The sequence below is a fragment of the Larus michahellis genome, chromosome 5 (genome assembly GCF_964199755.1).
Source record: "Larus michahellis chromosome 5, bLarMic1.1, whole genome shotgun sequence".
Lineage (NCBI taxonomy): Eukaryota > Metazoa > Chordata > Aves > Charadriiformes > Laridae > Larus > Larus michahellis.
The window spans coordinates 74,589,386-74,614,028 of NC_133900.1; the positions used below are offsets into that span (position 1 = coordinate 74,589,386).

Sequence of the window (24,643 nt, forward strand, 5' to 3'; positions counted from 1 at the left end):
TCTGCTTTGTTAATGTTCAGCAAATTCTGCTTTGCTAATGTTTTTATTTTCAATAGAATTCTCTTCCTCCTCTGACTTGTAAAGTACATAATGCCAAATTTGTGATTCTGGTTCTTAAAATTAACTTTCAAGCTTTTTTCTAAGCAAAGAAAGATGAACAAAGGTATTTCAGAGATGCAGTGGCTTTAGCAATTTGGGGTCTGATACCCTTTGGAAACAGAGGGGATCCTCTTTCTCAAAGATGCTTCTACACTATGTTTCTGATAGTAAAGAAGGTTAAGTAAATGGTTCCTCTTTCTCATGTTAGCCTGTATTTTTCCCAGTCTACGGTGGTTTTTTTATGTTTGCCATTTTAGCTATCAATTAAGAAAAACAATGCAAACAATGACAATCTTTCTCCTTAGAAAAAAAATTAATAATAATGTCTACCGTTTTAAGTTTGCTCTAGCAGCGTGCAAACTGGCTGATGCATTTCCTACCCCTCTCCAGTTCTTGGTTTATTATTCCTCTCTTGAGTGTTGATAGGAGCATTTGCATATATGTATAGTGAGCCAGATCAGGATATTCATCTGTCTGGAAAAAACAAACAAACAAATGAACAAAACCAAAAAGAATCTTGAGGTTTTTTTGTTTTGTTTTAGGCTTTTGGGGGGTGTTGAGGGAAGTCTTGCCCTTTGATCTACCTTGTGAGTGGTTGCATTGGCACAAAAGAAAGGATGCCAGGAGGGCTGGGATTAAGAGGCTAATACTGGAACTGCTTAAACTGTCTCTGTCCTTGAGACAGTGCTTGATCGACCATGCCCCAATGGATGTGCTCTCTGTGAAATGAAGTATTTCTGTGTTCTGTAAACTCAGGCTTCAGAAAGAAAATACAGGTGTGATTTGGTAACCTCTGCCAGCCTGGAGGCTTGGGTAGGAGTTTGCAACTAGTGGTAACAAAGGGGATATTTATACCTTCTTGAGTTGGAACGAAGGTGCGTGTTGTAATGGGCCTTGTTCTCTTGGGGCAGGCCTTTTCTGGCTGAAGCATGCTTTCCCTTGCTTAGCAGGCAGAAGCAGAAAACAAAGCCTCTTTTGTGTTTCCCTATGGATCTCTTTGCAAATCTAGTTTTTAAGGGTCAGAGATTATACTTGTGCATTCAATTATTCAAAAATATTTTGAACATTTGTTTGTCAAACCTACAGTGTTATTTGCTTTACACTTACGGATAGAGGTAGTTAAAGAAGCTAAGAAGTCTTAAGGAAAGATTTGTAAAGCCAAGTAGCATCTTTCATTTTAGACTACTGTAAATAGGGCGGAAAAAAATACAAACCTTTCAGACTTCAGATACAATCAGACAGGGTTTTTCTGTGCCACCATTCTTTAGATCTGTGTCAGTTTACAGCTACGTAAGGCATGGGAGAAGATTTCTTTTTGGATATGTTTTTATTCTGAATTGGCGGTCTACGTGCTTTTTATGGTCAATGTGAACAAACAGGCACCCCTAAAGGAATTGTTCCTCTCAATCCAGAATTAGAACAGATCAGATGAATTGCAACTCAATGGTGCCCCTATTGGGTATAAGAGTTTGGGATGACACGAGCGGATGTGAATGTCTGGCATGTGGGATGTTAGAACTACCAGAGAAGTGAAACCTAGTTTGTACTGGTTTTCGTTAGGATATAATTACTATTTTTTTTTAAGGTGGTAGTGTAAAATATGCAATTGCTAAGGTAAAGAAAAGATGGCGCAAACAGGAAGAGATCAGAGATAGAGGCAGGAAAAAATTATTTCTACAGAAATAATTTCAAGGAGAATTTCAAATAATGAGGTATTTCATTACTCTGACATGGTCTTAGTACATGACTTTTGAAGAGAAAATTCACTTTTTTATGGACTCAGTCTTCTCTGTAAAACAGTCCGTTGAAAACATAAGATGTTGCTCTGCAAAACAAATGGGCTGCACTTGCCCATTGTGTCTGGTTCAGTAAGGCCAGGGTCATAAAAACCCCAAAACAGGTGTGTGATGGGTTAATTGGGGACTGCGTGCTAATGCTTTGCTCCAAAGAGAGACAAATACCTGAAATCTGGCACTTCTTCGGTTCTGAGTCCTTGACTTTCGTTTACCTTAACCTCTTAGAGGAAGTCTTTTCGGTTTGTTTTTTTCCACTGGTAATTTGTGTCTTAATACTCCCGTTGTCCACAGGCGGTGCCGCAGCAGCCCCTTCTCACCACCCAGCAGGGCCGGGGCGGGCTCTGACCCCTGACAGGACGCGAGGTGCTGACCTGGTGGCCGAGGCTGCCAACTGTCCCCTCAGGGCTGAGGCGGGGAGACCGATGCCAGCGCCGAAGGGCCCGAGCGGCCGGAAGGCTAAGCCTACCCCCGGGCCCGCCCGCCGGCAGCGAGGCGCTCCCCTCGCGGCCGCCCGCCCTCTTCAGGGCGGGCCATCCTCGGAGGCCCCCGCCCTCCGCTCCGCTCATCCAATCGAATCAGGGCGTGGGCGCGGCCCTTGGCCTCCGTAGCCAATCGGAGACCCGGGTGACACAAAGTGGTGTCCCTTGCACGCGCTTTCAAGGCCAGGAGAAACTGGCAGCGGCAAAGTCCAGTCAGAGCGGAGGGGGGCGGGGTCGGCTCAGATTTGGGGCCAATAGGAGGCCGGAAGGAAGAGCGGGGCAGGCCCACGGTGAATGGCAGGAGCTTTGCGCAGTAGGAGAGCGGGACGCGTGGCCTCTCGGGGCAGGCCTAGCCAATGGGCGCGGCCGGTGGGCGGGGCGGGAGGGGTCTGTGCTTGGGCTCCGTGATTGGGAGCGGGGCAGCGGCAGCCGGGCCGGGCCGGGCGGTGTGTGCGCTGCACGAAAATGCACTCGGATGCCGCCGCTGTCAGTGAGTAGCGGCGGGGCCGGGCCGCACCTTCCCGCCCGCCCACCTACCCACCGGCAACCCCCTCCCCGCCTCCGCCGCCACCGGCCTGGCTTCTCCGCCGCCCGGGTGGGGGCGGCTCCTCCTGCCCCTCACGCAGGAGGCTCGGCCGAACGCGCCGTCGGGGCTGCCGGTGGCGGGCGCCGGGCCTGCGGGTGGGGATCCGGCAGGGAGAGAGGCGGTACCGGGCGTTGGGGGGGGGGAGGTGCGGCCCTCGGCGGGCTTTCCCGGCGGTGGTGGCGGGAGGGGCCGGTGTCGGGGTGGGGCGGCCCGTGGGGGGTCGGGGAGCGGCAGCGGCGGGGGCCGGGGGCGCCGGGAGGGTGTGACGCAGTTTCCCCCGACCTGGCTATTGCGAGCGGGGGAGGCCGCGGCCGGCTCTGGCGGTGGGGGAGCCGGGGCTGCCTGAGGGGGAGGGCGGGCGGCCTCCCTGCCCGGGAGCGGGGAGGGGGTGTGTGCGTGTGTGGAGGGCGGCGGCTGATGTAGCGGATTCCGCTGGGCCGGTGCGGGAGAACCGGGCTGTGAAGGGGAACGGGGACCGAGAGGCATTGTGGGAGGTGGAGTCTCTTGCGGGCGTGGGGCTGTGGGCGGGGGGCCCCGAGGGACTACAACTCCCAGCAGGCATTGCGGGGGGGAGGGGCCCGCGGGTCGCGGCACCGTGCCCCGCCGGCGGCGGGGACCCCCGCGGGGGGGGGGAGACCGGGGCAAGGCCGCTGAGCTGCGGCGCGGCGGGGGTGAGGGGGGGACCTCACCGTTTTGGGGGAGCTTTGTCTCGCGTGTGCTGCGGGCAGGTTCCCGCCGTGGGGGTAAGGGGGGGGGGGGTGGGTTCCAGAGCTGCGTGGGGTGGCGCTGGGGGGGTCGGTGACAGGCCCCGTAGCAGCCCGCCGGGGGGGCGAGGCGAGGCTGTCATCCCCGGCACCAACCTCCTGTGAAACCAGCCAGACCCTCCGTGACCGCAGAACTTGCGTATGGCAGAGATAATAACGAACGTGGGAGCTTTTGGTGGCGTGTTAATGAGCGACGGTCCGAGTTTTGGACAGAGTCCTGAAAGCAATTACCGGCAGAAACGCTGCGTAAGGCCTGGGTTTTCTTGAATCCTCCCGTGTTTCTCAAAATCAGAGAAATGGCCTGGTAAAAGCTTTAATTCGTAACGTTATATAATTTCTTTAGGGGTTCTGGTTTATTTTACCTTTATATTTAGGGATTGTTACGTGTTGGTGGTTAAGGCTGCCATTAAAGTGCAAATAACTGCCTCGTGTTGGAAATGGAAGCATAATTATTCTAGAAAACGCCTTCTGTTCGGTGCCTTTTGTCATGTGCCCTGTCCAAAAAAAGGTGCAGGTCTTCATTATACACACACATAAGCTACAGTTACAAATATTCCGGTGCTCCCACATAAAGGATGTTAAGGCTATGTGGTGATTTTTTAAATTATAATTTAATTTCTCTGTAGAAAACAAGAAGAGTACTGTTTCTCAGCCTTCAGTTGTTACTGGCGTCTTTTTAAAAATGTCCCTTGGAATGACTGAATCTTCCACCTCAATACCCTTTTTCTTTTTTTTTGCAGTTCATGGCCTTGTGTATATTTTATTTTAAATAGGAACGCTTTCCTAAATTAATTAAGTTCATTACTTGTAGCTTCATAGCAGTTATTTTTTTCCTCATTGATTTAAATGCCTGAAACAAGAAGTGTTCATAGTGTATCTTTACACATACAGAAGTTGGCTTATGATTATTTCTTGACTCAATATTTCTTTTGAGCTTTCTTTTTGGTCCTTCTTAGATTCTTACCTGTTTTTATGATATAAACTCCGTTAATACACTTTTGCTCAGCCTCAGTTTTACTTTCTGAGGCTGAATATACACCTTTCACGTTACATGAGAAACAGCAATTTTCCTTTTTTCTGTTGCAAATGTTTTCTTAAAAGTTTCTTGCAACTCTGATAACTATAATTGGAAATGTGTCCTCTGTGCAAGGCCATGCAATAAGTTGAGTTGGGCAAGTAAACAGTCTTCCTTTCACAGCTTCCCTTCATTCTTTTGTATCAGGATGAGATTTCACTTGTGTAATTGCAGCACTTGATTTAAATTTAATTTGTTTCTGAGTGGTTTTTGTGCTAACTTTAAGTGAATTATTAATCCTGTGTTTTCTTTACTTTTTATTCCCCTTACTTTGGAGATACTGAAAGCAAAGACTTCAGGCTTTTTCAAAGCATTATTTCCTAGTTTTGTTTGTGTCTTCAAGCAGAAGAGGAAAGCTTGCTTAATTTGTCTGTCCTGTGCTTGCCAGAAAGCATTGCACGAGGAAGTACAGTACATCCCATGAAAACGTGCAACTCTTGTATCCAATTTAAATATTAGAGCGTTTAATAGTGTGGTTATTTCTTCTACAATAAGGCAGGCTGCTAACAAAGGCTTTAAGCAGAACCCTTATTTTAAATGTGCTAGTGTTTTTCTTACACTGTCCAATTAAGTTGTTTTATTTAAAACTGTAGGTCTGAGGTTAAACAGAATTTCTACTTTGGGCTCATAAAGAGGTAGAAATAGCTACCAGTTTGCTCAGTGTTTTTTATATATATCCTTGTGTGTATATATAGTTGTGTATATATATAAAAATATATACATATTGTCAGAGCTACAAGGCTTTAGCTTGTCCTCGGGAACCAGCTGGTGTGACACATGCTTCTGTGTCACTTGATGCAGATGTGTGGCTGCACAGACTGTGGGACTGTCTGCTGCGGCTGCTCATTACTGCCCATTAGCTGTAGATTACTGCTTCCCTTGCTGAACTGGTGAAATGGTTTGTAGGAGTGCTCTCTAATCCACTCAGTCAAATGTGTCTGGGTTAGCTCTTGCCACTTAAATAGTCTAAACTGGCAGGGTTGGGTTTTTTTTGCCCGAAGTGGGTTAGGGAATGCGCCCCTGAGCTGTGCTGCTGGCAGGGCTGGGGTGTCCGTAACTTTTGGGTTTTGCCTGGTATGGCTGGTCCTGGGCTGCTGCAGAGCCATCGTGATGTATACTGGATCTGCACCGTTCTCGATACCCTGGAGTGCGTACTTGACAGGGTTGCATTTCTGCTGAATTAGCTAGAGCATGAGAGACAAAGTTTTTATTAGCTTTATGCCCTTTGTAAGATGACAGATGACACCTAATCTGGCATGGAGTTAAGAGTAGTGCTGGCAAATGACTCTCAGGCCATAGCAGCCAACAGTGCAAAACTATAACTCAGTGACGCTTTTTGGAATTAAATTGATGGTAGAGTAAGAGTTAGGCTGGATGAACATTTTGCATCAAATGGGTGTAAAATTATTTCTCTATTAAATGCTTTCTAGCTCAGTTTCCTATGTTCTTGAATTGTAGACTGAAAGAATGTCTGTTCACAGTCCGAGTAACATGGAATCACTGAAATGCTATTTGATTTGGTAATAGATGCTTTAGAAATAGATTTAAATTAGTTCTAATTATCCACTGCTTTTACTCATTCGTTTCCACCTGTGGCTGGTCACTCCAGCTTTATTATATTCTGGCAAGAATCTCCATTAGGAATAGTTATCAAATACATTTAGTAGGTACACAAGTGGTATTTGCAGCAACAGGAACGGACATTTTGCACCAGAAATATACTCAGTGTTGGGTCTTTTCTATACAAAACGAAACAAAAAACACCCAACCAAAACCACCGCCCCCCACTGTCAAACCAAAACAAACCCTAAAAACCCCCATGAGCCAGCGCGCAGGGGTTTTATCCTGTACGTTAGTATAGCATAGCTCCTGTTTGCTCAGAGTCAATTTAAGGTAAATGGAAATGCATTCACACTAAAGTAACAGTTGCACAACTTTTGCCCTGCATAAATTGCTCTAAAACTCTCAACGAGCTTTAAACTGCAGCTCTTTTTGTAAACAAGCCTTCAGATCAGGGTACTTAAATACTGAGGTAGGATAAGGATTTGTTCCTATGGGGGAAAAAAGATTAATACTTTTCCCTAGCCACGTAGGATGCAGTAATTTTGAAATACTTTGTTGCAGAGAAAGCGAGTGACTGATTACACGTGGTAATACAAAATGGTAGAGTTTAATGTGAATGTTTGCCTTGCAATTAAGTGTTTTTTAGTGTGTCACATTTTGTTGTTTGGGTTTGGGGTTTTTTTAAGTTTTGTTTTTTGTTTAATAGCTTAAATCGCTCTTTGTTTTGCTTCAGAACATTTTAGGCTGTTGTGTTTGGAAAATGTACACAAATTTGCGACTGTGGCTTTGGATACCGCTGGCGTCAGCAGTAGCTCTGAGCTCGGTGCGGCTGTGTGTGCACGCGTGCAGGAGAAACCTCCTGCAGCACCATGTCTTCATCTCTAATGGCTGGCCCTGCTGCTCCTCAGGCTGGGATGGATCATCCCACTTCTCTTTCCATTTAACTGCATGTCCTTCCTGTCCAGGCTGGAATTCACTTCTGTTTTCCTTACTTTCTGAACCATGCCCTATGTTCAACCCCACCAAATCAAGGGAGACCCAACTTTCCCAGCCTGTTCTTCTCCGCCTGCCCGTGCCGGCACGCTTGCTCTGGCATCGCGGACTGGGAGAGTCTCTTCTGCAGGTGCTGCCCCTGCTAAAGGGTGTCACTGTTCAGCTACAGCCACCTCGGAAATGAATTCTTAATCCCATCTTTGACCGGGACACAGGGCCAGCTCCTGGCTGCTCTGTAATGCTGTTGGGGAATCTCAGTTTTTAGGGGTGTTGTGATGTTTTTGTGTACATGAAAACAAAACTGATGCACGCTTTTCTTTTGTTTTCTGCATTTAGTAATGGATATAGAAATTCTGCTTCCTGAACATAAGGCTTTCACCAAATGTAGGTTTCGGATCTGAACTTCTAAGCTCATTAATCAATATAAATTGTCTTACTGTTAGGATAATTCTGTAAGTAGACTACAGAGCATGAAATGGTGTAGTTCATAGAAGATAAAATGATTCCTGTTTTGGATAAGTAAAGTTTATTTAAAACTAATTAACAAGGACAGTACTTTGAACTATTGTTTCTAGTACTACTACAAGTTTTCTCCAGTTCTATTATTTGAAACCAAGGAAAGCAATTAAATAAAAGTAAAAGCATAAACATTCCATTTTAGTTTTCAGGCATGAGTCTGCCTAGTATGTGTTTTCTGTCTAATTTTTTTCTGAGAAGGCCACAGAAAATTACCCACTCAATAGTTGTACCAAGTCAGATATGTCTTAGCAGTAATAAAAACTACTGCTATGACTACTTCCATACTTAATTTTTAGTAGAGTTGTATCTATAGCATTTATATGTCATGTCTGTCTCAGTTAAATATTTTTAGACCTGCTGTTACTATGAGATTTCGTATAGATTTTCTGTTTGCTCAGAAAAATAATCTAGAAGGTTTTAATGGAAATTTGGGAGTCAGCTGCTGATCTGCTTTAGTACTATTGTTTATTTTTCACTGGATTTTTAGTAGATTATAGTGCACTCTGTAGCTGTGTTTTGTCCAAGCTTTAAAGTGGTAATTTTGACAGCAGGAACTAAGTTAAAGTTTTTGTTCAGGCAGGTACATGTCTATGTGTGAGTAAGTGCATAGGCAGAATAATGACTCTTTTTTTTTTTTTTTTTGGTATTCATTTATGGTTTCATTTGAATAGTTTGGCAACACATCATTCCCTCCAATAAAAAAATTTGACTTGACCTTTAAAGTTTTTTCACTTCAGATACGAAGGTAGAGTATCCAAGTTCAGTTCACCCGTATCATATTATTTACTTATATTTAAGATATATTGATTTTTTTTTATTTGTTCATTTTATTTCATATGTTTGTCTTAATGAGGGGATGTAGAACAATTTTTGTCTAGTTTGTCATGGAAGCAAGTCCAGATGGCTGTTGTTTATTTTGCCTTTCCATAACTGTCAGGTCCATAGTGTAAATCTTAATCAATATTATTTTAAAAGTTCTATTAAAACTGTTTGCTTTTTACTTTTAAATTTTATATGATCATGACTAATTGACTAACACAGATTTTAACACTTAAGTGTTAATGATAAACTGCAGCCAAGGTTTAAATTCCATTATATTAGGTTGGCTCTGGCATTTCTTTCCGGATTCTGGGTTTGCAATTATTTTACTCAGATTTTTTTTTTTCTTTAGCTATTACATTCTGAATTATTGCAAAGTATTTAGTGCTATTTGGAATTTCCACTGCTTCAATCTTTGCTAAAGATAAGCTAACATCTGCATGAAAAATAATTTAATCAACAAAATATGCACACTTGTTTGATGTACACCTCTTAAAGGCTTAGCAAACATTCCAGCACATCTCTATTCAGTATTCATGAAGCAAGCAGCTTTCCCTCTTCTGATCCCAGGTCAATAAACTGTGTGGTACTTTATATATATAAAAAATAATTTTTTTTCTGCAGGAAAAAACCCCAAATATTTTCAGACCAATTCATGTGCTTTGAAACTCTTGTATTCAGGTGAAAAATGGTGGCTTTCTTCATGTAAAGCTCATACCACCAGCTGTTGAGTGCGTAGCTTCGTGTGATGTGTCACTCTTCTCATAGTGGGGCTTGGAGGGATGGTTGGGTTGATTGAACCATTGCAGCTGCCACAAGAGACTAGTTTGGGACGACTTTGGGAGGACCTTTCCTGTTTCTTGCTCTAACTCTGCTTCTCTGGTGTTACATCTCCTTGGTGATCCGATTCAGACCGCTGAGCTGGCAGGGTTTGTTTGTTTAGATTTTTTGCGGATAAGATTCCTGGAGTAGTGGGCTGACTGCGGGGGTCAGGCAGGCACAGCTCAGAGCTGCATAACCCAGCGTGGAAGTCGGGGAGGTGGAGGGGGAGAATGTGTTCCCGGAGCACACAGTTGCAGCCAGATGTTGAATCGCTTGCTTGACGTGTTGGCTACGCCATTGGCCCTTTGCTAATTTTCAAGATTTGAGCACGGGAAGTATTATTTTTTTTTTGATTCCGTTTCTTCAAAAACACTTTTTTCAAAATATGTAATTTCAAGACTTTTTTCAAGATTTTCCTTCCAATATAAATGCAGCAAACGCTGTGATCATTTCAGAAGGTGACCTGGCTGTAATTTAACTTCCCTAATTCATTGGCTGCTGCTCACATTAACTTTTGTAACAGTTACTGTAAAAGAAGCCTTTTTTCGGTTTTGGATAATATCCCTACTTTGCAAGCTTTCCCTGTGGAAGAGAGAAAACTTTGGACTCTGGTCCTCCGTATTCCTATGGATAAACCAGTCTTTGTGGAACGAAGGTGTGACGCTTGTTGTGTAAGAGCTGTAAAATTTATTTGTGTAACCCCTCTGAGTCCATCAGAATTATGTAAGGATATTTCCAGTGGATGTGTGAAACATGCTGCTATGAATAATGTGTTTAATTCCCTAGGAATGTTTTATTTCAAAGGCGATACCTAATACATATAATCCTAATTTAAAAATATTTTTTCTATTGTTTTTAAGAGTACCGTCTAAAATTATTGTTTAATATTAGTTTAGAATAAAATATTTGCTCAGTGTTCTCAGTTTGTTACCTCCAGGTATAACTGGTTTCTCTAAACACTCATGTTCTTTGTACATTTTTTAGGCTGAGCGACAAGGGAAATTTTAAAATTCATATTCCAGAAAGCTTGGTCTGGTCTGTCAGTTAACAAAATAAATCTTACCTTTTAATCTTGCCCTTCTCAGAATGGCTTTTATGTGGTATCCGTCCCCCATCTGTCCCTGTCGCGCCCCCCCCTCCCCCTTTTTTTTTTTTTTAAATTTCTTTATGTTGAATTGAAGGTTGACAAAGAGACTTGGGGTTGTTGTTTTTTTTTTTTTTCTTTTTGCAGAATGGTTCTGCTTAGTATTGTTTGACTAGCGAAAATAGAACTTTATTGAGCACTTAATGCAGGAAAAACTCTAGCACCCTCTTCAAGATGCAAGATCTTGCTATCATGTCTTGGTAAGAAGATCTGGATTGTCTTTGACTTCATATAGATAAGTGTATCTAGAGTTGGAAACTCCATGTTTGGCACTTCTGACTGACAGAAATTGAATTGCTGCGGTGGTGGATTGGGGACAATACATTAAGAAATAGGTAGCAATTAGTGAAATGATACTTTCTAGCTAACATAATAAATGAAATATGTGATTTCTAAAGGTATCTTTTGAATATTTTTTTTTTATTCACTGTGACAAGAGAATTCCATAACGATGTGTGTGACAAGTAACATTTGCAGTTCCTTCAGATCCACTTTTTCACTTCATAGCAGTGTGGCTCACTGACTTTGGGGATCCGATATTTAATTATGATTTTTGTTTATCCTTAGATTCTGAGTCATCTTAAGTGTGTTTTGAGAGCATTCATTTGAATGCTCAGGATGGAAATGTGGGAATTAGGTTTTTGACCTTACTTGCATCTTGTACAGCATCATCTACTGAGTAAAGCCAAATTAAATGTCTTACAGTAGAAATGCTTTAATGCATTAACTGGGCAGTGACACTAGACACATACGGCTTTTCACGTACGGAAGAATTTTGCTTGAAATACTTTGCTTATCATATAGTACGTGTCTGTATTTAATTAGAGTTTTGAGCACAAGCTCTAGTGGGGTAACTAATTTACTTTTTGTTTAAATGGAAATACTGTATAGTAGTTGGCTGTCTTTGATCCCTGTCAGCTGCTCTCTGTCCAACTTCTGAGGTTCTTGTTGGTTTGTGTGCTCTCTGGCTGGATCACAGTTATCTTTTTTGTAAATTACTTATTTTCCGGTTTTGTCCTTGTCGCATTTCTAGCAAAAATAGGGGATTTAAAAGAATAGAGAAAAATTACTTTGGCACTTTTTTTGCAACTGAAGCAAAGTCAAGTGTTTTATTTTTGAAGCATGGAAGCACAGTTAACATTTATGCTATGGCTTCTTTCATGAAGTGTCAGAATATTTTATTTTCGGTTTTACTGGCTCTGGTCTTAACAGCTGCTGTATTGTGACGTTTGGTTCATTATACAAAAGTCATGTTTCAACTGTGTAAGTATTACAGTAACTTAGTTTTCCGAGGAAATTAGTATAAAGGCAAGTACATGTGTTTTATTAAAATAATCTTTTTTAAAAACTAGTGTTTTTAGTAATGATTTTGGAATGTTACATGATACTTAAACTGGTTTTGGAATAGGTGAAACAGGACTGGGTAGCATGGAAATTATAATGGTTCTCAATTTAAAGGAAAAAGGTTGTAAATATATATATTTTTTTAACATTTAGCTGTAGTTCTGTTTTGCTGAGAAAAGTCATTCATGCCTTAAGAAAAATGCATACGTAGGTTATCTTTTGCAGATTTCACTTAGTGATTCCACTCGGTGTTGAAAACGTCGATGCTGAAAAAGTGTTGAGATGGCTTTTATTTTATAGTCGTATGATAATTTTATTAAACGACGAGTACATATGAAGATCTTGGTTGCTACAGCTGGAAACCAGAGAATTTAAAACTTTCTTTTTTTCCCCCCCTTCTAGATTTTCAACTGAATTCTCACCTATCAACACTGGCAAATATTCACAAGATTTACCACACCCTCAATAGGCTGGTAATGACTTGCCATTTTCTCTAAGCAGAATAGCTAGGGCTTTAGTCCAGAATGTTTTGGGATTGGAACCATTAAATGATTACACTTTTAAAAAAACCCTAACGCTGCCTTTTTTGTATGAGAGGCTGTTGGGTTTGAATCGGTTAAGAGATAAGGAGTATTAGGAAAAGGTGAAAGATTATACTCTGGGGATCAGAGTGGAGTTTGAGCACTGGTCACTGCAACATTGGATTTAGATGTTGTCTCCATAGAAGAAGCTTTCCTAGATCTATCAAATAATGGTAATCATCAGCATTTCTTACAGTTCTTGTGGAAAACACATTGAATGAGCAAGCTCTGCTCTTAGAACCACGCAAAGAGTGAAACAAGATTTTTTTCAAGACTGTCCGTGCTTGTTTGTGCATTTATATTTGTTTTATTGCAGCCATGGCTGGAAATGCCGATATGGCTTCTGTTTGTACACTGCAAATTTAATGGAAAAGACACTGCCTAAAAAAAAGGGGTAACTCGTTTCCAAGATATCAGTTGGTTGTTAAATCAGTTTTCGTCAGAACACGTACGTGTGTTTATCCTTAAGCAAAGCCATTTCTGTGGTAAATGGTAATTTAGTATTTCTAATGCTGCATTTATTAATGGAATTGTTCAATACAACAATGCAAAATTCCCCATCCAGTGGATAGTTATTTCCACTCTTGAAACATAGTTAGATATGGTTTTGATAGAAAAAAAAATATTTTTCAATTTATTGAAAGATTATCCTTGAACTTTTTAGGTAAATTTGCAAGGGTCACTTTTTAGATAAATATGAACTCAAAACACAAAGACTCTGCAGTCTTAGCTAGATGCTCCTGAAGTAATTAAGATGAATATTAATATCAAATAAAGGTTAAAAACATTACTGAACAATGAAGGTCACCATCTTGTTTAACTGTATCATTCCCACTCTCTTGCAGAATCTGACAGAGGACGTTGGTCAAGACGATCGCCAGACAGGTATTTAATAGGGATGTAGCAGAAATAGTTTGAAACAATTTAAACACGCTGCATCAAAGAAGTCTCTCTAACATCACTGATAATTATATTTTAGAAAGCTAAAGGAGATTTAGAAAGCAAGTGCCAGTATTTTTTTGAAGTTTTCTTCACAACAGATGTTTGTGCTTTTAATTTACCCAGTTGTGAAGGACTTGCAGGGGTTTCAGCAGTATCTGTCGTTTCACTGTTTCTTAGTGTAAGTACTTTAGAAGACTTCATGAAAAATTTCTCTCACTCCTTGGACTCAGCCCATTAGACTAGCAGAACATCCATGTTCTTACAGTGTTTTGACTCTTGAAAGAGCGTTGCTGAGAACCGAGCAGAAGCAACACCTCTGGTGGCTGTCGTGATGCCTGTGACCGAGTTTAAATGCTGTGCTCCAAACAACCCAACTGTTTCCGTGAGTGCTTTTGATGCAGGTTCTTCCCGCTTCTCGTGCAGATTTTCAGTCAGTGCCTATGGGCTATTTATTAGTCCAGATCTCTTTTCTGTTCAATAAAATGTCATCATTTTTCAAGGCCTTCATCTCAGGTGCCTGGTACTAGCTTGCTGCTGTTCTTGATTCATCAGCATTTGTGCTTTGTGACTTGATGTCTTGCAACATTTGTTACCTCCTTTTGCTCTTGTTACTTATGAGCTGGCGTCTTCCTTGATTTCTTTTTCTTCCTTCCTTTCTGTGTTTCAGGCATGATACCTAAGGAGGAAGGAAAATAACTTACTGGCTTCAAGCCCTGATCACTCACTCAGCAGAACTGTTCTTTAAAACTGACCATATCTGTCCTACCATCTGTCTCAAAGTTTTTCTCTCTCCTGAGGTGCTGGCTGTGTTTACTGATGTTACTTTGAGCGCTTAAGAAAGCGGAGAGAGCTGTCAGCTTCTCCTGGAGATTTCTGGGACACGCTTGTAAATTGAGCACACTCTTAGCCTAAAGCAATGAGAAGAGACGCACAGGACTGCAGTGTTTGGGGTCGCACAGAGCTCGCTTAGGGCTTATGTGCCCTCCTCCATACTGTGACAGGTGACTTTGTTTCATAGTTGAACTATCTTACCCTAGCCACAAAAGGCTTCTATCAAATATTTTCCTTCAGTGTGGTTAGTGGTTTGATACTTGAAATTAGCTGACCAAGTAAATGAAAAACCTCTGCAAAAGAGGTTGAGGCAGGTAGTTCAAGATAGCCAGAGGTTTTATTGTCTGTGTGTTGGAACTGATGTCCTCTCCCATCTTCCAGTGGAGACTTGGAATTTTCCCCTTTGTGATCCAGGTGCTCGGACTACACAGAGGTACATACTGATTTCACATATGAAAATACATTCCAGAATCTTTGTTTCCTTTTGGTCGCAAAAAGCTGTTGTGAAGCATTGAGGTAGTCCCCTTCTGTCACTAATCAATCAATAAGAGTAGGCGTGCTTAAGATATTTGGAATTTGTCTTATCTCTTGCCTAGCACTTCTGCCATAAAGCTCAGTATAAGAAATTAGCCTCAGAGCTCTTACTCTCTCATTGGAAGCTGTTTGAGCATGTAACTGATTTTGATGAGCTGCTTTACTCCGACACTGATGGTTATCCTATTTGCCTGCATTGTGGTGTTCGAATTAAGCTGTTTCAAAAGCTTTACCATGCCCATCGAATGAGTTTGGGCACAAAATCCCAATAAAGAGTGTATTTTTTTACAATACTTGTAAAAGAACCTTTCAAACCAGAAACAAGCATGAAATGAGAACTGGAAGCAGAGGTCGATAGTGGCAGACTCCTCATCTTCAGATTAATTCCAGTATTTCTTATGCTTCTGCCCTGTTTTATGTCTCCTTGTAGAATATGATGAAGCCGCAATGTCTGCATAACTTCCAGATGAATTCAGTTGAAATGTGTGCTTGGTTTTCCTCATATGAGGACAGATACGCATGCAAGGAGCTATTTGTCCATTGTGAATATAGTACGGTGAAGTCTCCCATGTCCATTTTGTATTGGACTTGACACTTACAAAACATCTTACTGGTGAGCCTTATGTAAATCTAAAAAGGATTACTTTTGCAAATTGTTTGATTTTGATGTGCCTGAATTTTTGGAACTTCTACTCTCCAGTATTACTGACTGCATAGTAAGAAGTGTCAAGACCGATTAATTTTGTTATGCAATTTATAGAACTGCATAGATGCTGTGAATTTGAGGTTCTATATCCAGAACTCATTTGAAAGTCATGTTAATGACTGTGTTGCAAAAGATTCTTTGAGTGTTGCGAAACCCATCTAAAGACGATTTTTTAGTTTTGAGATTTACCCCCCACCCCGAATCTTCCGGAGCAAGACTTATCCTTAAAGATTACTATTAGTTTTCTGACATAACTATCATGGTTAATGTTATTACATTGCGGGCCCTGCTTTTGAGATGACTTAATAAATGCATATCTAAATGTGGTTGAGATTTCTAAAAGCTATTTAAAAAACCTGAGTATTTCCATTTTAGGTTAATATTTATAATGAGCTTTTAATGCATATTACATTTATTTCAAAGCAGTTGTTTCTGACCTAACAATAAATGTCCTGGAGATCGAAATTATTTTAAGCAAATTATATCTTTTCTTCATATTAGCCAGATTTTTTTCTGGAACCAGATCTTAAATGTCTAAGAGCTAGAGGGTGGCAGTTTCAATATTCCTTCAGTGATTTGGGAGGTAAGATGGACCTCGCTTCAAAATTCCAGTCACCTGTAATGATTACAGTCTCATAAAATGTGTTAGCATTCAGTGTGCATATATATCTGAAAAATAAGGCAGGCTGTGAATGTGTCATGGGCCTTGGCCTTTTCAGCTGTTTGTAGGGGTAAGAAAAGGCATTCGTATTCTGTAAACAATTTCTTTTTATATGCATTGACTTGGAATACTCTAGAAATTGAAATAATAGTTGTTTTTATGTCATAACTACATATCCAGCAACTTGTTAATAGCTTAAAGTCATGATTTGGTTATTAAATTGTGACTTACCTATCCAGACTAAAATGTCTTTAAAAGTAAAAGTACGCTTCCTGTTGTCACCTGGCTTGTTTAAAAGAACGAGGTAATGTCTTCAACAAAAACAAAGCTTCATTGCTGTTCTTGAAGCTTGTTGGGGAAAAAAATTACTTTTGCCTCTACTATTTTTTGTTGTTTTAGAGAAGAAAACACACTTGAGACCACAGCAATTCTGTAGTGTGGAATTCAAGATAGAGAAGATGATTTTTCCTTTTACAGCCAGATTGCAAGTTGTTTGATGTTTTGATGAGTATCTTCGTTTTCTCATCTTGTATCTGAAAAATGGTGATTGTTAACTGTGCTTGTGGTGGTCTTGTTGCATTATGAAGCAAGCGGCTGTATCTCTCCAATTGCTTCAGCATTCACAGTTTCTAATTACTTTTTGCTTTGAAACATCCCTCTACTTAAGCATCAGAAGAGCAGGATTATTCACAGGCATTATCTAGAGAGAAGGTGAAAATTACATGTCTGTAAATCACTTCTGTAGGGACACAGCTTGTAGAATTCTTATTTATTGACCTCTGTTTTTTCTTTTTTGTTTGTTCTGGTTTTGCTGCTATTCTAGGAGCATCCCTCCCTTGTGGTGATTATCTTGCATATTGTTTTAAATTTCTTAGGGTGAATTTTAGCTCTTGAGCTGATATTTCCCTGTGGTAGCTTTGTCTCCTGCAAATTTGGAAGTACTGAGTAGAACGTTTGGCAAACAACATTTATACTCGGCAGGCTTTTGGCTGATGGTGGCTTATTCAGCAGCCATTTGGAGGCTCTACCTTGCACATGCTAGCTTCAAGTGTCAAAAAAACAGTGAGAACTAGGAGGGTTCTGCCAATCTTGAGTTGAGACCCAGGAGTAAGAAACTTTGAAGATAATCACATCAGAGAAGCTGCACTTGGTAAGTAAAGTTCCTGTCAAACTTTGCATGAAGTCAGAGGGAGCTGCATGTTCGTTTGCAGATGATCAAACCTTTGAGAAGTTAAATTAGTTGTGAAAGGCCTGAAATTGCATTTAGAAATTAGAAAGCTCTGTGTAGGAAAGGTCGATATAAAAGATAAAAATATTCTGTTGGTTTAACTTTCAGAGTTTGTTACAGGGAAATTATAACTGCCCTTCAAATTCAATATACTGATTCTGATAACAAAAGGAAATACTTTTAAAGTAACATTCTTATACTCTGTTTTTTAGTAGTTTAGACATCATTCAACAGTTAAAGCATAGTGAAGGCTTGGTCCAAACCTCAGTTATTAAGATGTTAAATCTCTGAAGCATGTACCGTATATTTGTCCTGCTGGTGTCTGTGTGTGTGTGTGCGTGAGGAGGGTGTACGTGTGCATTTAATAGCTACTTGCCAGTTTCTGAGCTATCTCTTTTCTTCCCTTTTCTGTCAGTTTGAGAGCTGCAACTAGATACATTCAAACCAAGAAAGGGTACAAGTTTTTTATATGAGTCTCTGGCGAAATTGGGTTATGGTGAAGTCTATTATCAGTTTAAGCCTTCAAAACAAGTTCAGCAATCTTTCTAAAAATGTCCTATCATTTAATGAGGAAAAGGCTTCAAGCAGGAGTTCTCGGGTTAAATTCTTCGGTTTGTATGGGTTGCAGATCTGACAAAATGATTTTCTTGTTCTGTAACTGTATTATTTTTACTTTTAATTTATTTTTATTTATTTTATTTTCATCTTTTGCTATGCTTTTCTTTTCACAGAGGCCTTGCATTAGTCTTTTCCCTATCAAATAACCAGTAAACTGGACAAACCCTGTGGGGGGTTGGTGTTTTTTCTTGCATTTTACCAGCATCCAATGCCTGTGGCCATCATAAATGGATACTTTTTAAAAATTTAATAGAAAGGCATTTAAAACCAATCAAATTGCTCTCTAAGGAATGAGATAGCTACAGCTTGTACTCAAGTACATACATACTTTCCAAAACAAAGGGTTCATTAGCACACATTTTCATTTATTAAGTTTAGTGTGTGTTTGAGTCTGTTGGCTGTCTGTAGCCATCTGTTAAGTTCTGCTGTCATCTTAAGTGTTTTTAGTTTCTTTAGGTATTAAAAAAAAAATACTGGCAGAGTCTTTAGAAACTTCCTCTAAAAAGCCATAAAGCATCACACTTCCGATAACTTATGGGAATACAGTTTTGTGGTATCATTAATTTTCAGGCATAGTAAGATGGAATAAATGACATTCAGCAGGTCAGGTTCCTTAGTTTCTTTGATCCGAGTAGTAAAATGCATCGGGTGTTTTTGATGTCAGTTTTTTGATGGTCTCTGGCTTACCTATTTCAAATATATCTGATATTGGTGAGAAGAAGATAAATACTATTATTGTTAATTTCCTTTTGTAACTTTCTCTGGACAGTGCTTCTTAGAAGTTTTTTCTTCTGACACAGCCATTATGATTTTTTGATGTATTAGTAGCTTATGAAGTATAATGCTTGGAATTTTTTTTGATAACCAGTTAAATTACAGTTTGAATTTAGAATACTCTTAAAACTTTATTTCTGAAAGGTAGTGTAGGTATGGCCATACTTTCCTGGGAAGGATGCTGGGGTGGGGAAGCTTTAGGGTAGAAAAAAAAAAAAAAAAAAAAAAGAAAAAGGAATAGATAGGAAGAATTTTTGAATTGGCAAGAGTACTTCTTGAACTAGAGAGACTAATTTTCTTAATAGAAAATGAATATAAAGGTAAGATCAAAGAGAAGGCATACTAAATGCAAAAGCTTTATTAATTGAAACCAAATTAGTTCATCTTGATGTAAAAACTGGTTTGAACATCTTGCCTAATACTAGAAAAATCCATACTGCCATATGCATAATAGTTTCAGTGCATGTTTAAAATAAAGTACATGTAGCAAAGCCTGTGGGGCTGTAAGGTTCCTTACATGTGTTTCTCCTATAACAGGAGAGAGACTTTCAAAGATACGAAGAATAGGTAAGCAAAAGATTGCTGTTAGTATTTGTTGGGAATTGGGCCTCTGATTTCAGTCTGCTCCCTTGGTGTCAAAAAGTAGCCAAAGTTTTATTGCTTGCTTCTGTGCTGTGATTTAAAATCAAAGATGTTGTGGGCATCTTAATGAAGCATACCTAAACTTGGATGCTGTTGAAGCTAAGAGAAGGTAGCTTAGGCATGCTGGAGTTCTTCGTATTTTCTTGCAAGTTTCTTTGGCATCGCTGTGTGTCTGGATTTTTATACCTCACCTCTCTCTTCCTTTCCTTTTAAAATTCTCTGCGTAACACTTAGAGCTTTGATAGCTCTTTGAGCTGCACTTACGCACACCTTTCTCAGGTGTCCGTGTGGTCTTCGGTACGTGAAAGTAGGACAAAATTTTGCCTGGAGTGTTAGCCTACTGTTTTCATGAGACAGCAAAGGCAATTTAACGACTTGCTGTGGTCAGGAGGACTGGTCCTGTGCTCTTTCTTGTGCTAATGTACAGAAAGTTGTTATTCTTTTTTGCTTGGGTTAATTATCTACAGGTTTGGTGAGCTGGATTGGCACACTGAAGAGTCACCAGAGACATAGGAGTATGTAGCTGAGAGAGAAGGGGAGGGAAAGACTGCCACTTGATTGGCATCAGTGTCTTGAATTGGCTGTTTCCTGCTTGGGGACCTTCATTCATTGAGAAATGTCTAGTACAAATGATACAGCCAGCCACTTATTTTTTCCCCTAGTGGTTGCTGAATGTCTCTTCCCCGTGCCCCTCCCCCCAAAAAATAAAAAAAAAATGAACAAAAACTCCAAAGAACAAACAAACAAAACCTTTCCTACCCCTTGCTCTCTGTATCACAAAAAACTTGGGGCTTAAAAATAAAAAGGTTCTGTTTTCTAGAGGTAGGTGCTGTAGTTTTTGAGTCACATCTGTATTTCAAAAAGTAATGAACAACTCTTAGAAGTTCTGATATGAATAAATGACTAAAAATAAGGACGCCTTTTTGAGGACTTAACTACTTCTTCAGAATAGTCTCAGTTCTTGCCTTTTGTTAGACTGAAGTAGCACTAGCACTACTGTACATTCTGGTATAGTACTTCTGGCCTGAACTGAAATCTGGTCATAGAGCACCATGTAAAAGTGAGATGGATTTTGCTATTGAAAGGAGACCATTTCTTCTGTAATTTTTAAATCCACTAACTTCCTCCCTTCCCTTCCCTTTGTAGTATGCCTATTAGTGGACGCAGTTTAACTGGTCTGCAACAGTTTCATTTCTTGTACTGGTGTTTTTAATTCCCTCTGTAGGAAGTCTCCGGTCTTGCAGTTCATCAGACTGCTTTAGTAAAGTGATGCCTCCAAGGAAAAAGAGGAGACCTGCAGCAGGAGATGATTTATCTGCTAAGAAAAGTAGACATGATGGGTATGTCATCTTACCATGAGCTAAGACTGATGGAATATCTAAAGTTGAATAGCTGATATGATCGTGTTTTAAATATTAATGGAAATGGTATTAAAATTTCCTTGGTTTCTCAATGTGGAACCATAGCCTGTGGTGGAACTGTGGGATATTGATAAGCATGTCTAGGTTCAGTGTGCATCTCACCTTTTTCTAGTTGTACGAGAAGCTTGTAGGGAACTTCCTGCTTTAGTTTGCCAGCTGTTAAAATAGACACACTTGTTTGTTCAGAAACAACTTCTAAGAAATACAGTAATATCTCCCTGTATACATGCATAAGAGCTGGACTGGGCATTCTAAATCTCCAGCCTGTCAGAAGAGTGAATGTAGTTGTAGCCCATTCAGCTCTAACTGGAAGTCCTGCTAGTCTCTCCTTGTCATGTTGTGATTTGATGCTGATCGCATAAGGGAAAGGTGAAGGTTGTCCAGGCAAGGTGATGGCCAGTGGTGGAGCAGTGGTTGAGGCGGTGCTGCTCAGCTTGCCTCTGGGCAACAGAAGCACAAGTGGGTTATAATGGTGTGCATGAGCAGTGTATTCTTTTGGAACAGGTATTGCATAGCTGAGACTTCTGCGAGTGTTGGGTTTTCAGTATGTAGATGTTCAGTCAGCCTCAGTCATTCAGAAACCATTGATTGTGCTCCTTGTGTGCAAGACAGTCACTATTTATGTGCACTAAATTGAGAACTTGTGGGAGTACAGGGCTGTACACTCCCGCACGGTAGCTGCAGGACTGTCCTGACGTTGAAAAGTGACGTATACAGCCCGAAAGTTTGGTTGCCACTGCGTCACTTAGTAGAATTTGAGCTCTATTACATTCATGTATTACTGGTGACTCAGAAAACACATGCTTCCATAACACGTATCTTCAGGAAGGTAAAAAAGATTCATTTCTCTCCTGTCAGTCTGAAATCAGGCTGGGTGCTTTCCTTTTTATTCTCTAGCATGAGTAAGAAAAGTGCTGGTAGCCAAATTAAGCCTCTGGTTATGCCTCTGTAACTCCATTGTGTTTAATAGGGTTGCACAACTGTAGCTGCACTGGAATTTATTAAATGATCTGTTGATGCAGAAGAAGAAAGAGATTTCAACTCTCCCTTTCATTGCTTTGCATACGTAACGCTAGCAAGAACAAAAAAGCAATACATGTTCCTAATATTTTTTTGTTGCTTTTCAGAAAAAATGAAATATAAAAGCTAAATAGTTGACAGAGGACATTACAGCTTATTAAAAATTATGCATACAATATGGAAGCGAAACGAGGACAGAATGTTTCCAGAATCTAAGTAGAGAGGTTCACGAAATGTAACTCTACCTCACTACTTTGCTAAAACAAAACAACCCAACCCCCCTAAAAAGTAAGGCTGTCTGTGAGTACGAGATACTGATTTGTGTAATTCAAATAAGAAGATTATGAGAAACTGATTTCTTACTCTATCAGTAGTATAGATATAATAAATTTTAAGACCTTTTTGAAAGCATAATTTGAAGGAATTTTTTTTATAACTAATGTATCTAGTCTTCATTCTACTGCCACGTGAGGCTTTATTAAAAGGAAGACCTCAGCCTGCTTTTAGAAGTGGAGGTGAAACCAGATCTGCCAGTGATGGGCCACAGGGGAGTATCCTTCACTGCCGTGGTTCCAATTTTTATCTGTCTGTCGTCTTAACTCCTTAACTTCTACAGGTTTTTGGGCTTTCTCTGTGTCCCAGTGTACGAGTGTCTTTTGTTTTGGTCTTGAATAAAACAGTTTTTATTTCAGCATGACGGGCAATATGAAATCATTTGCTGAACGTTCAGCTCAGTCTTGAAGCTCTGTTTTCTTTCAAGGAAGGATTTCGTCAAATTTGGCTTATGCCCCTGTAACCTTCTGTGAACAAGTTAGACAAAGAGCAAGCTCTTTCCTACTTCCATGCTTGTTTGTCAGGCGGAGCTCCTGCCTGTCACGTTTGGGCTTTGGAGGTCAGATATCTCAGTTTGTCAAGCAGATACCAATCTGACACTGGGACCCTTTACAGCAGTGTTATTCTAGTTATTTGCAAAGCCACTTACATTGTATGCAGAGAATGCTGTATACAATAAAACCAGTATGGATAGTGCAGTGCCACTTTGTGGAATAAGGGGCTTCTTGGCCCGGTTCTTTACTGTTGCTTCTGTTTTAGAGGCAGACTTTCTAGAAGCCGTGTACTAGTAACTCAGGATAAGTCTTCAAGGGACATTAGCCTGTGTGGATTCTGTATTAAGCAAAAAAGCTAGTCAGTGTCTGTTCGTGAATGTCTACCTTAAATAAAAAAGTACAGTGTGTGCTCTCCAGAAGAGACTGTGTTTCCTAACAGAGATGACTTGTCACTTCAAATGCTTACGGAATGATGTTAAGTTTTGTATGTTTCTTAGTTACGGTGGCAGACTTATAGAGGCAATGTTAACAAATTAAGTTCAGTAATTGAGAGTCTCCTGTTTGTTTTCAGTGTGGAAATGTTAGGTAGTACTCTGAAGATTATCAAAGGAGTGTCATCATTAATGATGTTGTCACAGCTGAGACCAAATGTTGATGATTCCTCCTGGTTTGTCCATACAAAGGAAATTTATTTTTTTAATCCTTACATGGATAGTTTTGTCAGGTGATATTTTCAACCTTCGCTATTTGTGGTGTGTTCCTATAGTCTCTTCAATTATGATAGTAATATTTCTGAGATATGTATTCTTTCCACGAAGTTTATTTCAGCAGGCTCTGTGCTGAAAGAGAAGATAATTTCTAAAGGCTCTTAAACTCACAAACTTAAACACATTGGGTACCAGGAAGCTTGTAATAGCCTTCATCCTCAGTTCCAGGCTTTTAGGGATACAGACTCATCTTGGAAGGATTAGTGGAATAATGACACTGGCTATGGAGGGAAAACATTTATAGGAACAAATCTAGTTGTTAGTGAAGTTATTTGGAAATGCTGACCTCATGCATAGACTGATTATGGAAAACACAGATTCCAGACATGTTCTTTAGCATCCCACCCTTATATAAGAAAAGCTTAAATTCTTCTGCACAGAAAGAGGGAGTAAAGGCAGGGTTAATGTTCATAACGTCACCTTGAACCATGAATGCAGTGTTTCAGCGGGAGGGAATTTTTATACCCAATGATGTATAATGAAAAGAACTTGGTGTATTCATTTCTGGATCAGAGAAAGATTTATCCTGTCTTAAAGAATAGCTATGCAAAGTAAACAGTTTAGCACACACTCACCATAATATAATGGCTTGAAGACTTAGTTTGTAATTTTCTCTCAGTATCACAGTCTTGACTTTATTGTATTTATAACTCTCACAGTATAGGGTGGTCTCAAATGGGAGTTAAAAATACATTTTCTGTACATTTCTCTTCCATCACTGTATTAAGGGTCTTAGTAAAGGTAAAACAAGTTTCATGTAAAGATACTGGCCAAGAATATAGTCCTCACTGTAATTATCTAATGCTGTGTATCTTTTACACAATCTCTAGCCAAATATTGGCTTTTGCCTTGGGGAAAGATGAGCTGTATAACGTAATGTCTTCTCTTCTTTCTGATGGTCTCATTTAAAAAATAATTCTACTCCTTATTCCAGAATCATGCTGAGGGCAAAAATCCTACAGTAATGGATATTTGGACCTTAGAGGGATGAAAACTAGGAATATTTTTCTGCTTTCTTGAAAGTTATGTTCTCAATCAATCAGATCTATAGTTCTGGTTTATCCTGGATGTGCGTATGGACCATATAA

General features: G+C 40.2%; 1 protein-coding gene across 26 annotated transcripts in view; it reads left to right on the forward strand.

Moving 5' to 3' along the window:
• The first annotated feature begins 2,736 nt into the window (after positions 1–2,736).
• DCUN1D4 (defective in cullin neddylation 1 domain containing 4) overlaps positions 2,737–24,643 on the forward strand; it is a 41,998-nt gene continuing 20,091 nt past the window's right edge. The window contains exons 1-6 of one of the 26 annotated variants that reach the window (XM_074588026.1): positions 2,750–2,864; positions 10,747–10,859; positions 12,406–12,476; positions 13,430–13,469; positions 19,416–19,445; positions 20,746–20,860. In XM_074588026.1, coding sequence (XP_074444127.1) covers positions 20,790–20,860 — 71 coding nt within the window. In that variant the 5' untranslated portion in view covers positions 2,750–2,864; positions 10,747–10,859; positions 12,406–12,476; ... (1 more) ...; positions 19,416–19,445; positions 20,746–20,789. Of the gene's footprint in view, positions 2,865–3,598; positions 4,029–5,551; positions 10,860–12,405; positions 12,477–13,429; positions 13,470–13,791; positions 17,409–19,415; positions 19,446–20,745; positions 20,861–24,643 lie in introns of those variants that run through there. The other 25 variants (XM_074588036.1, XM_074588030.1, XM_074588018.1 and 22 more) reach the window with 25 other exon arrangements.